Genomic DNA, 13,466 nt, shown 5'->3' with positions numbered 1-13,466 from the left:
TGCTGTGTCACAAAAGACACAGGTATTAGGACTCCTGGATTTTTAATGAGTATTCACAAAATTTTAATTAGACATAAATTTGAAGGAATGCTTTCTTCATTTCTATATTTTCAGATCTCTTAGTTACTTTTGATGTGCTCTCTGGATTAAGAAATAAGATAATTACTCATCTGGCCCCTGGGAGCACACCCCAGATTCACTATTAAAAAGGTAGGTATGTATAAATTCATAGGCAATTTAATTTGAAGTATTCTTAGTCAAAATAAAGTAAGTCAGGGCTCAAAGATAATATATCATAAAGACAAACTGACTATTAAAAAAATGTTACCAAAAGAAATTTATCCCTTACTTTAAAATTTCTTTTAAAAAAATTTATTCTACTTTTCAATCTCATGTAATAATCCCTTCTGCCCTTAAAAACCACTTTATCTATAAATCAATTCTTCCTCACATCTTTCATATTTCCAATATTAGAGTATTATAATTATACACAGTAGTTGGTTTCATTTTGACAAAGTCATGCATGCATAAATTTTTATTTATTCCATTACAGTCCCAATTTTCACCCCTTTCCCTTCACTCCTTCCTCCCCTTATTCTCCTTCCTTTATTCTTCTGATCTTCCTATTGCTTGTTTATTCATTATTTATTAATATTTGTTCAGCAATATTAAATGTCACTCATAAGGAGTCGACTTTAGACTTTTTAAAGCCTATTTTTACCCATTTTTGTTTTAAAATGCACATAGAATTTACCACCTTAGCATATAATTCAGTGATAGTAAATACATTTATGATGTTATACAACCATTACCACTATCCATCTTCAGAGTTTCTCTTCTTTTAGAACTGAAACTGTTTACCCACTTAACAGCTCTCCATTTTATAGACTATTATTTTTAATAAACAATTTAATACAGAATGGAAATATATTATCCCTGAGCTGGGCAAAGCAGGGCTCGTCTGTAATCCTAGTGACTTGGGAGGCTGAGGCAGGAGGATTGCAAGTCTGAGGCCAGCTTCAGCAATTTAGAAAAACTGTCTCAAAATAAAGTGGGCTGAGGGGGGCTGGAGATGTGGCTCAGCGGTAGCGCGCTCGCCTGGCATGCGTGCGGCCCAGGTTCGATCCTCAGCACCACATACCAACAAAGATGTTGTGTCCGCCGAGAACTAAAAAATAAATGTTAAAAATTCTCTCTCTCTCTCTCTCTCTCTCTCCTCTCTCACTCTCTCTTAAAAATAAATAAATAAATAAAGTGGGCTGAGGATGTAGCTCAGTGGTAAACTCCTGCGTTGAATCCCCAGTTACCCCCACCCTTAAAAAAATAAATTAAGCCCTTAAAAAAGAATCCCATCATGAGCTGGGGTTATAGCCCAGTGGTAGAGCGCTTGCCTTGCATGTGTGAGGCATTGGGTTCCATCCTCAGCACCACATAAAAATAAAAAGATATTGTGGCCATCTATAGCTAAAAAATATATTTTAAAAAATTCCATCATGCTTTAAGCATTTATCTTAAAAAACTGTATATTAAAAAATTATAAATATTTAAAATCAATTAGTTTCTATTATTACCTAAAAATTGTTAAGAAAATCAAGTTCTTAGATCTTATGTACCAGGTAACTCACTGCCCCATCTTCTCATGTTACCCTATAATTAGCTCTAGAATTAAATTCTGTTGACACTCAGTACTCTTAAAGGTGCATACATTCTTTTTTTTAAAATATTTTTATTAGTTGTTGATGGACCTGTATTTTATTATTTATTCGCTGTGCTGAGAATAGAACCCAATGTCTCATGCATACTAACTTGGCAAGTGCTCTACCACATTCTTAATGACAATTAAGCAATTTTAATTAAAGGACCAGTGGGAAATCAGGCAATCAAAAAAACCCTGAAATAATGGTCATAATAAATAACTTTGCTCTTGTATAAAAAAACAACTAAGCAAACTGAACTTCATATAACATAAAACCAAATTCAAACAAACAAAATATAGCCAGGCACAGTGGGGCACACCTATAATCCCAAAACCTCAGGAAGCTGAGGCAGAAGAATGGTAAATTCAAGGCCAGGCAATTTACCAAGTCCTTGTCTCAAAATAAAAATAAAAAGGACTTGGGATGCAGCTTAGTGGTAATGTACCCCTGGGTTCAATCCCCAGGAGCAAAAAGAGAAAAGTTATCTGAAGAATGGTACACAAAGAAGTAAAACAATTCAGACTGAGAAAAATTAAGAGCCTTTCTTAAGATGCCCTGTAATACCAGCTACTCAGGAGGCTGAGGCAGGAGGATCACAGGTTCCAGTTTAAGCAGTTTACTCAGGTCCTATCTCAAAATTAATAAAAAGCAGTGGGGATGTAGCTCAGTAATAAAAGAACCCTGGGTAAAATTCCCAGTACCTAAATAAATAGATAAGATAAAAAAGGGGTTGGGGTGTAGATCAGTAATTGTTCAATGCTTGCCTTGTATAGCCAAGGCCCTGGGTATGAGTCCCACCACCACCAAAAAAGAAAAGAATTTTATTTTGCAGGTTGGAATTCATGAACTCATGACATTTGAGCTGGACTTTTGAACACTAGGTGGTTAGACTGGGAAATATTAAAGAAGAGCATACTGAGTAAACTGAACAGAAAGAACAGAGGTGAAAGTCAGGAAAGCAGAAGGCATATATAGAAAATTGTTAAGTTTGACTGGAGTAAATAGGTTACAGGGTTATAAAGAACTGGAAAGGTGTATAGAATCAGATCATAACCTTGAATGCCTGAACAGATCTTCAGTAGTTAGTCATGGAAGAATCATTAAGGATTAAGAAACAATCATCTGAGATTTATCCAGTGTCATGAAATGGAATCAGGAAAGGAAGTATCAATTAAGTTATTGTTGTAGGAACTGACAAAGTTCTCAATTGTGGCATAGTTCTAAGCTAGTTAATCAAATATTCTGTGGGTGTCTACAATATGTATAGTGCCTTTCCATTCCACCAAGAAATTTTAAAAATTCAATATATCATTCTTATTTTTGAGGAAACTGAACTGGAAAAACAAATATCATTAAGACCAACAGTTAATTAACAAGATAGTAAATGTCAAGAGAAATGTTAAAACAAAATTGTACTTGACAAATTAAGAGTGAGAAGACTGAAATGTCTAGGGAAGCTTTTATTAGCAAAGCTGGAGTTGATATATACCTCAATGAGAAAGTAGAAGGGAGGGATAAAACTTCACACAAGGGAAAGTTTTTTCTGGTTTGAACCCAGGGACTCAAGCATATTTAGCTTTGTATCACTAATCTACACCCCCAGTCCTTAAGAGAACTTTCTAAAAGTTAAACACTTTGTTTAATAAGACTAAGATCAATGAAATAAATTTGGAGGTAACTTCCACAAAAAGGTAAACACGATGCTGATACATTTAAAAAAACAAAAACCCCTTCAATTATCTGAATTAGGTATCAGAAAAATGAGGCATTAATATAGACAATTCCAAATACTTTTAAAATAAATAACATATCCCAAGATTTTCAAGGAGGGAGGTTACTATTCAATGAGTTCTATATGACAGAAAAAGCTATTTAACAAAAAAGTACCTTGAAGAAAGCATTATTCAGTGACATTTTGAAATATTCAAAGCATTACATTTTCTTGCTTGTGAAGGAAGTTCATCAAGACATAATCTGATAAACTCTTTCCTTTTTCTTATAAGTAAGTGGCCAAGCAATTTGAATCCAGGCCTATCTATCTCTAAAACCAGAGATATTCTTGTATTCACTGTTCTATTAATAGCTTATTTTCCTTTTGACTTTTAACTTCCAAATGTTATTCATCAAAAAGTACAGGGTATGCCAGGTGAGGTGGCATATGCCTACAATCCCAGCTACTGAAGGAGAAAGACAGCAAGTTCAGGGTTGGAATGGGCAACTTAGTAAGACCCTGTCTCAGGATAAAAAAAAAAATAAGGTTGGATGTGGTGGTGCATGCCTATAATCCCAGCTGCTCTGGAAGATCACAAGTTCAAAGCCGGCTCAGAAACTTAGTGAGACCCTGTCTCAAAACAAAAAAAGGGTGGAGGGGTTGGGAGATATAGCTCAGTGGTAAGTAAAACACCCTGGAGTTCAATGCCCATTGTTTGAGCAGGGGAATGGGAGGAGTGTAAGGCAGAGAATGAAGACTGGTAAATCACAAACTATAAATGCCCCTCAATTTACATTGGGGCTAATCCCAATAAACCCAATGAAAGTTGAAAATATTTTAAGTAGAAAATGCATGTAACATATCTAACCTACCGAATGTAATAGCTTTGCAACACAGTATACCTTATAGAGTATTGGTTAAGCTTGCTACCCACTGCCTAGCATCACAGTAGAGAATCATAATCATGTATTACTAGCCCAGGAAAAAAAGCAACTTCAAAATTCAAAGTACAATTTCTATACTGAGTTTGCACCTTAATAAAGTTGAGAATTTACCAGGCATGGTGATACAAACTGAAATCCCAGCTACTCAGTACATTGAGTCAGTAGGATTTTCAAGTACAAGGCTAGCATGGACAATTAAGTGAGACTCTATCTTTAACAAAGAGTCAAAACTTAAGTCAATTTTTTTTTTTTTTGGTGCTGGGGATTGAACCCAGGACCTTGTGCATGTGAGGCAAGCACTCTAACAACCGAGCTATATCCTCAGCCCCGAAATCTTCTTAACTGAGGGAAAGTCTACATATAGTTCTTATAAAACATCAGGATGTCAATATTTATATGTACTCAGAAAAACTATAAAGTGATTTGTTCAATGACAACTCTTAGCAAAATGCCTCTGTCAAACCAGCACATAACAGGATAATTGAGTGACAGAGCGATACCTCTAGCTGTTAAAGTTTGCCTACTTGATCCCCTTCTCTGAACCTCCATTCCCCAGCCTTTCATGACTTTACTACCACTCCAAGACTGCCTTAGATGGGCAGATTTCATTTGTATTATTTCTAAACATTCAGAAATAAAAAAGCTGGGTAAAATGGGTTGCCAAATTTTAATTCTTCCAGTTCAAGAAATGCCTCAGTCACTCCCCCACCCATACTTCAAAGGTAAGTATTCAATTACTTTACCATAAAACATCTAGAGGCAATATAGATATGCAAATTAAAAAAAAATCAAAAAAATTTTATCAATAAATTATTTTAAATCAAGTCCAATATTTTATGTTCTTGGCACTTGACTTTTTAGGAGTGACTAGGAATTGCAGTTTTCCTCTAAAACATTCAACTTGCATTCACTTCATAATACATTTAATCTACTAAAGGTGAATCCATATATTCCTTCAACCAAATTATTGAGTGCCTAATGTGTCAAGCACTACTTAGCAAACATCAACTTTCCAAAAATCTCCTTTCCTCTTAGTGAAAGATGGATAAATAGTTAAGTGTGTGCTTGAAAATGATAAATTCAAGGTGGAGAATACTCAAAATCCCCGCTAAGTCAAAAGGCTGAGGCAGTAAGATAGCAAGTTCAAGGACAGCCTGAGCGATTTATCAAGACCCTGTCTCAAAATAAAAAGGGCTGGCAATGGAGCTCAGAGGTAGAGCACTTGCCTAGCATGCACAAGGCCCTTGATTCAATCCTAGCACCTCTTCCAGAAGAACAAAAAACGAAAAACAAAGGAACAAACCCTTGAAGGAGAGGAAGTCAATCAACCATGATGATACCTAGGGAGCACTGCAGGCATAGGAGAAAGCAGAGCAAAGGTCCTAGATAAGAACAAGGAGACCAGTGAGACTAGAGGGAAGCCAGCAAGGGGGAAAGCATAGATGTCATAATAAGTATGTGTGGAGATGGGGAATAAATTGTATAGGGTTTATGTGACATTGTAAGAAATTGTTTCATTAAACAGGGATCCATTGGGCTGGGGATGTGGCTCAAGCGGTAGCACGCTGGCAATGCGAGCGCGCCCGGGTTCGATCCTCAACACCACATACCAACAAAGATGTTGTGTCTGCCGAGAACTAAAAAATAAATATTAAAAAAAAATCTCTCTCTCACTCTCTCTCCTCTCTCACTCTCTCTTAAAAAAAAAAAAAAAAAAAAAAAAAAAACAGGGATCCATGAAAGATTGAGTGCCACGATTTGATCATTATCATTCTGACTACTGTGCTTAGAACAAATTACATATAAGGAAAGCAAGGGTGAGAGCTAGGAGACTACTAAAAGGAACATGGCAAAGAAATACATACTTCCTATAAATGTTGATTGTTAACGGCAAAGGAATTACTTTTTTTTTTTCTTTTGACAGGTGCTGTTGATTGAAACTTGAGCAAACACACCCTTGCCCAGGGCTCATTTTTAAGCAAAAACTTTTTAAAATTAAAAACAAAAAAACATACAAAACTGTCATATCCTGCTAATAAGAAATGTGAAATTTTCCTTTATCAGTTCTTGGTATGTACATTGTACAACAAAAACACAAAGTTATCTTAACTATAACTCACGGGGGGGGGGGGGGGGGGGGGTGGTCGTCGTGTGGACACGTTCCTCTACTTATAATCAGCTATTCCCTGTTCGAAGTCCTATGCAGCTGAGTCTGCTTTTTTTTTTTTTTTTATTTAAAGAAACAAGGGGTCAGTGGTAGAGTGCTTGCCTAGTACCTGTGAAGCCCTGGGTTCAATCCTTAGTACCATGAAAGAAAATAAATAAGCCAATGTTATTGTAGTTCTGTTAATTATTTACTAATTCTTGAAAAAAAAGTTACTTTTGTTAACTGGAAATATTACAAATCACCTTGGATTGGTGCTACTCAAATTATCTAAAATAAATGTTCCTAAATTTTTTTCAGGGGGACAATATTCTTCCTAAAAAAAGTTTCCTTTTATGCTCCTGCTTTTAATATAACTATTTTCATAATTAATACAAAATTCACAATTAATACAAAACTTTACATCAGTTATCTAGGTCATTCACTTCAGGAAAGGACAACCACAAAAATTTCCCACTGTCAAAAATAACACATACCAAAAAATGCTCATGATCACAAAAAATCCTTCATCATCTAATGCTTCTGGCAAACACAAATGTGGTTCTCTAAAGTTATCCTTAATATAGCAATCAAAAGGATAAGAGAAAGAGCAACAAGTTAAAGATACTGAATTGCTAGAAAGAGGCTAGGGAGCATAAATTTTATAATGAAAATTCATAATTCTAAAAAATTTTGCTTATGAAACTTAGATACATTTGCTGTAGAGTGTATATATATATATATATATATATATGGAAGGGATGATGAAATTTAAAAAGTTCACTTGCTTTCATGCAAAGACATTTGGAAAGACATCCAGATACTGCTTGGAATTACAGAGATTACCCCTGTGACAACTTTCAAATCCTAGGTGTATAAGTACAATAAGTATAATATTGAATGCAAGCTAATTCATTCAACATTTAGGTGTTTTAATGTGCCAGAAAATTCATGAAAACACTGAGATTAGCCATTGAGAACAGGGCTTCTATTCTTCATTTATCCCAGTTACCAAGTACCTACTATAATACAAAGGGCACCTGGAAATACAGGGTTCCTAGACTCATACAGCTTAAACTGGGAACAAGGGGAACACCTCAAGGATGAGACACATATCAAACTAAAGAAAAAGAACATTAAAGTGTTATAGGTACTGCTTATGTAAGTGTAGAGGGTTCAGTGGGAGACACATCCGGGAATTCAAAGTGGGAGGGAGAGTAATGTCAGGACTTCAGATATAAAAGCTGAGTCCTTAAAGCTGATTAGATGTTCACCTGGCCAACCTTGGGGGAAGGGCTCCAAGCAGTGAGCAACTGTAGAAAAGGCAGAAGTGTGAAAAGCCTGATGTACTTTCTAGGCTTGTAATACAGAATGAAGAGAGAAGCCATTGAGGCTTCTATGTACTACAATTAACACTGGACCTGACTGATATACATGAAAGAACCCTCAAGGGTTTTATTCAGAAAACAGCATATGTGATCTGGTTTTTCTGGTGTGCTGAGACACTGGGTTACACAGGAATGGCAAAAGAAAACACTAATGATGTCACCACATGAAACAACAAAGGAGACTGCCCAATTAGAAAACTAAACTCCCTTCAGGAAAAAATAAGGACTACTATTCAGGCCCTTCTGGAAACTTTTTATTCAGTATCATTTAAAATGGAAAAATGCAGAGGAAAGGCTTTTAATCAGGGATTACAACATCTGCATATCTATTTCGAGTTTTCAAGAACTCTAGCTCTAATTAATTCCAACACATCTGGGGTTAGTGGTTTTTACACCAAGAGCAATGAAACCTGTTCAGGAGAATCTGATAAAAAGGGAGAACCACAAAACAGAAGGCATTTCCAGTCAGGCTGAAAGGTTTTCAAAGTTCAAGATAATCAAGTCTTAATAAGCCGGCTCGTTAAAAAGGTGTGTCAGGGGTGGAACAAGAGGATGACTTAAAATTAATATACCCATAAACAACTCTTGATATTGCTGACTAAAACCACCACTTGGAGATCTGTCTCCCAAGCAGAGGGAGAAATGAACACCTACCAGATCCAATTAACAAAGACGGGTGGGGGTGGGGAGAATCGTATATGAAAATATAAATGAGGGGGGTGGGCGGTTGACCACCTATCCAGTTGGTGGTTGCGATGAGGAAATCATACGATTCGGTCATAAAGGCAGGAAAACAATGTCACACCCAAACTCCACATGCTAAGCACCAGACATTGGCCAACGGGATATGATCACATACTCTGATCCCTGAACTCAAGGACAGGGAGTACCAGCCCCATACGGTGCCCGAGGGGAGGTGAAGGACCACCCCATTCTGAGGCTGGAAGCAGACACCCTCAGACCCAGCCTTAACGGGGTCACCACCCGCCAGGCTAGGCCTCGCCAAGGCCAGACATCCCTAAGCCCCCTCCATCTCGGCCAGCGCAGCCTCTCCTCTCACCCACCCCCAACACACACCCTCCCCTACCTGATATGGCGGCGGCGGCTCCTGATCCGGCTCCGTCCCCTCGCCAAAGCTAGCCCGGTCGGACTGAGACTCGTGAAGCAGGGAGATGTCATCCGAGGTGGGGGATTTGAGGCAGTTCCCCATCTTCCAGGGCTGGGGCGTGTGATCTGAGGGGGAGGAAGAAAGCAGTGACGGGGTCGTTCGCACGCTCCGCGGTCAGCCTCTCTCGGCGAGGTGGGGTCGACGGCAGACTGGGGTTCAGGCGGCGGCTCCCCCGCCCCCCGGCGCCGCCGAAGGGCAGCTCATGCCAGCCCCCGGGGGTGGGGACTCAAGGCTGGGCCGCGGGCCCCGCTGGGGTCGCGGCGGTTGCCTCCTCCGAGGCGGCTCTGGGGGGGGGGGGCGGGGAGACGTAGAACTTCCCCACCCCGCCCCCCCGCGGGGCGGCGGCGGCCACGGAGCTGCTGGGCCTAATCCAGGTCAGGAGGTGGGGGCGCGGCCGTCACGGCTGCCTCAGCTGCTGCCTCAGCTGCTGCTGCCCCCGCCGACGCCGAAGCCGGAGCCGCGGGCCTCATCCTACTCCGCCTCAGCGCGGCGGCGGCGGCAGCCAGAACGAGGCCGGCTGGGGCCCTGCGTCACCCCGTCGTGCGTGCGCTGGCTCCGCCCCGGGCGCCCAAAGCCCGAAACAGGGCGGCTCTGGAGGCGCGGCTGGCCCCTCCCCCCTTTTGCAGCTGCTGGGGGCCAGGAGCCGGCTGGATGCGGGTACCTGACTCTGAAATCTCTCAGCGGTCTCCCACGCTTCCTTACATCCACTGCTCCAAACCTCCCCTGTTACCTCTGCACCGTTCTGATGGTCTTCTCACCACCCTCTGCCAGATAGTGTATTTATAACCCCATATCTGAATGGATCAGTACCACTGTTAAAATGCTAAATAGCTTTCCCTTTATCCCTTCAGAATGAAGTCCAACCTCTTTAGTGAACTCTCCCTATCTCTCCAATCACTTCTTTCCTACCCTCCTATCTCACACCCAGAGATTTTCCTGTTGTATATCTCAAATTATCCCATTTCTTTCCATTCCCACCACCATAGTCCCAAATTACCATAATGTCTTAACCACACTTCTGCTCCGTTAATCTCTGTGCATTCATCATTGTCATCATCCAATCTACTTTCGTAATCTCCACAGTTGACAGTTATGTTTTTTTTAATACTTTATTTATTTATGTGGTGCTGAGGATCGAACCCAGTGCCTCATGCATGTGAGACAAGCGCTCTATCACTGAGCCACACCCCCAGCCCGACAGTTATGTGTTTAACTGTAGATCTGGCCACATACTGGCCCTGTTCAAAACTTCCAGTAGCTTCCCAATTCTGTTCTTAAAACAATCTTTAAATGGTTTACAAACCTGACTGCCTCTCAAATTTCATTAGCAAGATTGTCCACACCTTCACGAATTCTAAACTCTAGGCCATTCAAAGTGCTTCTAGTTCTCTCAAGAACTGTTCCCTTTGGTTGGGGCCTTTGCCCATATTGTTTCTCTGACAGAAATCCACTTCTCAGTCCTGGCCTTCTACCTCTCATCAGGCTGATCATTATTCCCACCTGTTCCTCCTGTATTCAATTTCATTTTCCTTGGGAAGCCTTTCCTGACCCTCCAGCCTAGATTAATCACCTCTTCTGTGCTCTCAGACCTTGAACTTTTCTCTTTCACAGACTGATCAAGCTGAATCATCTGTCCCTCCTCTGTACAAGGCCTGGCACATTGCCTAAGGTAGAGCAGGCTCACTTCTTGGTTGAATGAACAAATAGCTCAAACAGCATATGCAAAGAAAACAAGAAAGATGAGAGTACTCCTAATATTCATTCAATCTGAAGACAAAGAAAAAAAAAGACAAGAAATGGATTTTGAATCCTTTTTTTATATTCTTATTTGTATATGTATGTGTCCCTATATGAGGCACTAATAAAACTGATGATTATCCAGCCTGGCTTGTTTTTGGTGGAGCCTAGAATCCAGCTAGGAAGACAAGTAAACAGAGGAACCCTTCTGAGCCTCTCCCCAACCCCTACAGTCTTTAGAGAACTGAGAAGAGAATGATTAGTTCAGTTGGCTAAGGATCAGAAAAATTCCTAGAGTTAATATTGTTTTAAACAATATGGGCCTTAGCACCCTTACTTTGGAGTTCCTAATTCTACAAAATCACATTCTTAAAATACATTCAAATTCCATGTTAAATATAACATTTTGTAGTAGTATTTCTTTTCTTTTTCTTTCTTTCTTTTTTTTTTTTTTTTTTGGTGGGAGGGGCTGTACTTTGGATTAAACTCAGGGGCATGCTATCACTGGGCTACATTACCCAACCCCTTTTGAAACAGGGTCTTGCTAAATTGCCCGGGCTGATCTTGAATTTGTTGTTCTCCTGCTTCAGCCTCTTGAGTTACTAGGATTACTGGTGTGTGCCACCATGCCTGGCTAATGTAAAAAACTTTTAAAGATTGTAATAATTTTGATTTTTAAATTGTTGAGTTTCCAGGAAGTCATGTAATTTGTGCTTAGCTAAATCTTCCAGAAATCAGAGGTACTCCTGAATTTTTGCAAAGTGAGGAAAATTTAACTTACAAATTATTTTCATGTCTAATGACACTTCATAAATAACAAATTTAATGTAATGTTTACACAATGCTAGAATTTATAGATACAGGGTTTTTTGTTGTGGTTGTTTTTTAGGTTTTATTTGTGTCCTACTTTTTTTCTTAATTTTGCGCTTGCTCTCTATCTCTCTTTGTCCTCTCTCACTCGCCTCCCCCTCCATATACATATATATATACACCATATTACTACCTCAAGTAGGTACAGCTTTAGATCTCCGTGTGGTGAGAGAACAACTGTTGCATGTTCCTGAACCCAGCACTACCACCTAATTTAGGTGACAATATTGATAATAATGAGAGTTTCCCTCTCATTCCACAGAAATTCAAGTCAGTTGTAAATTTTTTTTTTTTATTACTCTTTGTTTGGTACTACAACTTTAATCCAGGAGTGCTTTATCACTGAGCTACATCCCCAGCCCTTTTTTTTTTTACTTTGAGACAGGGTCTAAGTTGATGAGGCTGGCCTCAAACATGCAATCCTCCGACTTCAAACTCCTGAGATGCTGGGATTGCAGGCGTGCACCACTGCACCTGACTGCAAATTGTTTTTTTAAGTAGCCACAGAAAGTATGATTTTATAATAACATCTAGAACATAAAGCATACATATGAAGAGGAGGTATGGAATTATATTTTAGAAAAGGTGGGTGGTTATTTATCATTATTTCCTTAGGAAGAGACTCCCCCTTTCCCCCTTCCTGTGGTGTTAAGGATTAAATTTAGGGCCTCATACATGTTAAGCAACTGCTCTGCCACTGAGTTATGTCCCCTAGCCCCAGCATTATTTCCTAAGGGATGGACAAAATACCAGCTATAATTCTAACACAGTTTTTTTTTTTTAAGAGAGAGAGAGAGAATTTTTTTAATATTTATTTTTTAGTTTTCGGCAGACACATCTTTGTTTGTATGTGGTGCTGAGGATCGAACCCGGGCTGCACACATGCCAGGAGAGTGCGCTACCACTTGAGCCACATCCCCAGCCAATTCTAACACAGTTTTAAAAAATGATACAAATGGTCTTGATGATAATAAAATAATGCATAAGAAACTATATATTCATAGTTATGCACCACATAATATTTCAGTTGACAACAGACTGTATATATTATGATGACCCATAAGAATATTGGAGCTGAAAAATACCTATCACCTAGTGATGTCTAGTCATTGTAACATTATAGCACAATATGTTACCTGAGTGTTTATGGTGATGCTAGTATAAACAAACCTACTATACTATGGTCATGTAAAAATATAGCACATAGAATTATGTACACTACATAATACTTGATAATAAACAACTGTTATTGGTTTATGTATTTACTGTATTATCCTTTTTATAATTATTTTAAAGTATCGCCTTATACTTATAAGAAAAAAGTTTGCTGTGTTACACCAATAGCAGCCTCATATATTTTGTGTTTCCCACACCTCTTAATTGCATCATTTTCTCTTGTGCTTGACTTAATCATGTTATTTTGTTCATTGTGGTCCCTAATCATGCGAAATCCATTGCAAGTGTTGCTAGGAAGAGGCCACATCAACTGAGTGACCTGAAAACCAAATTAAAAGTGATTAAGAAGCTGGTTGTGGTGGTGCACACCTGTGATCCCAGCTACTGGGAGGTGAAGAAAGGAGAGTTACTTGAGCCCAGGAGTTTTTGGCCAGTCTAGGCAAAACAATGAGAGCCAATCTTAAAAAAAAAAAAAATTAAGGACTACAAAGGTGGAAAATCAATGATTATTATTAGTCACTTCTCAGGCATGTCCCATTACACTATAAGTAGGATTTTGAAGAACAAGAATAAAGTGACAGAGGCTGTTAAGGGATCTATTTCCATTGAAAGCAATGTACGAATAAATTTTT

At 39.1% G+C, this 13,466-nt stretch overlaps 1 protein-coding gene across 1 annotated transcript in view; it reads right to left on the bottom strand.

The window, feature by feature from the left end:
• The window catches only part of Rnf11 (ring finger protein 11), a 33,161-nt gene extending 23,596 nt beyond the window's left edge, over nt 1-9,565 (bottom strand). The window contains exon 1 of the mRNA XM_026382401.2: nt 8,971-9,565. Coding sequence (XP_026238186.1) covers nt 8,971-9,093 — 123 coding nt within the window. The 5' untranslated portion in view covers nt 9,094-9,565. The remainder of the gene's footprint in view (nt 1-8,970) is intronic.
• Between the last annotated feature and the right edge of the window lie 3,901 nt (nt 9,566-13,466).

Source organism: Urocitellus parryii, chromosome 11, assembly GCF_045843805.1.
Source record: "Urocitellus parryii isolate mUroPar1 chromosome 11, mUroPar1.hap1, whole genome shotgun sequence".
NCBI lineage: Eukaryota > Metazoa > Chordata > Mammalia > Rodentia > Sciuridae > Urocitellus > Urocitellus parryii.
The sequence above is the reverse complement of the archived record's forward strand: the minus strand, read 5'-3'. Positions and strand labels throughout refer to the sequence as shown.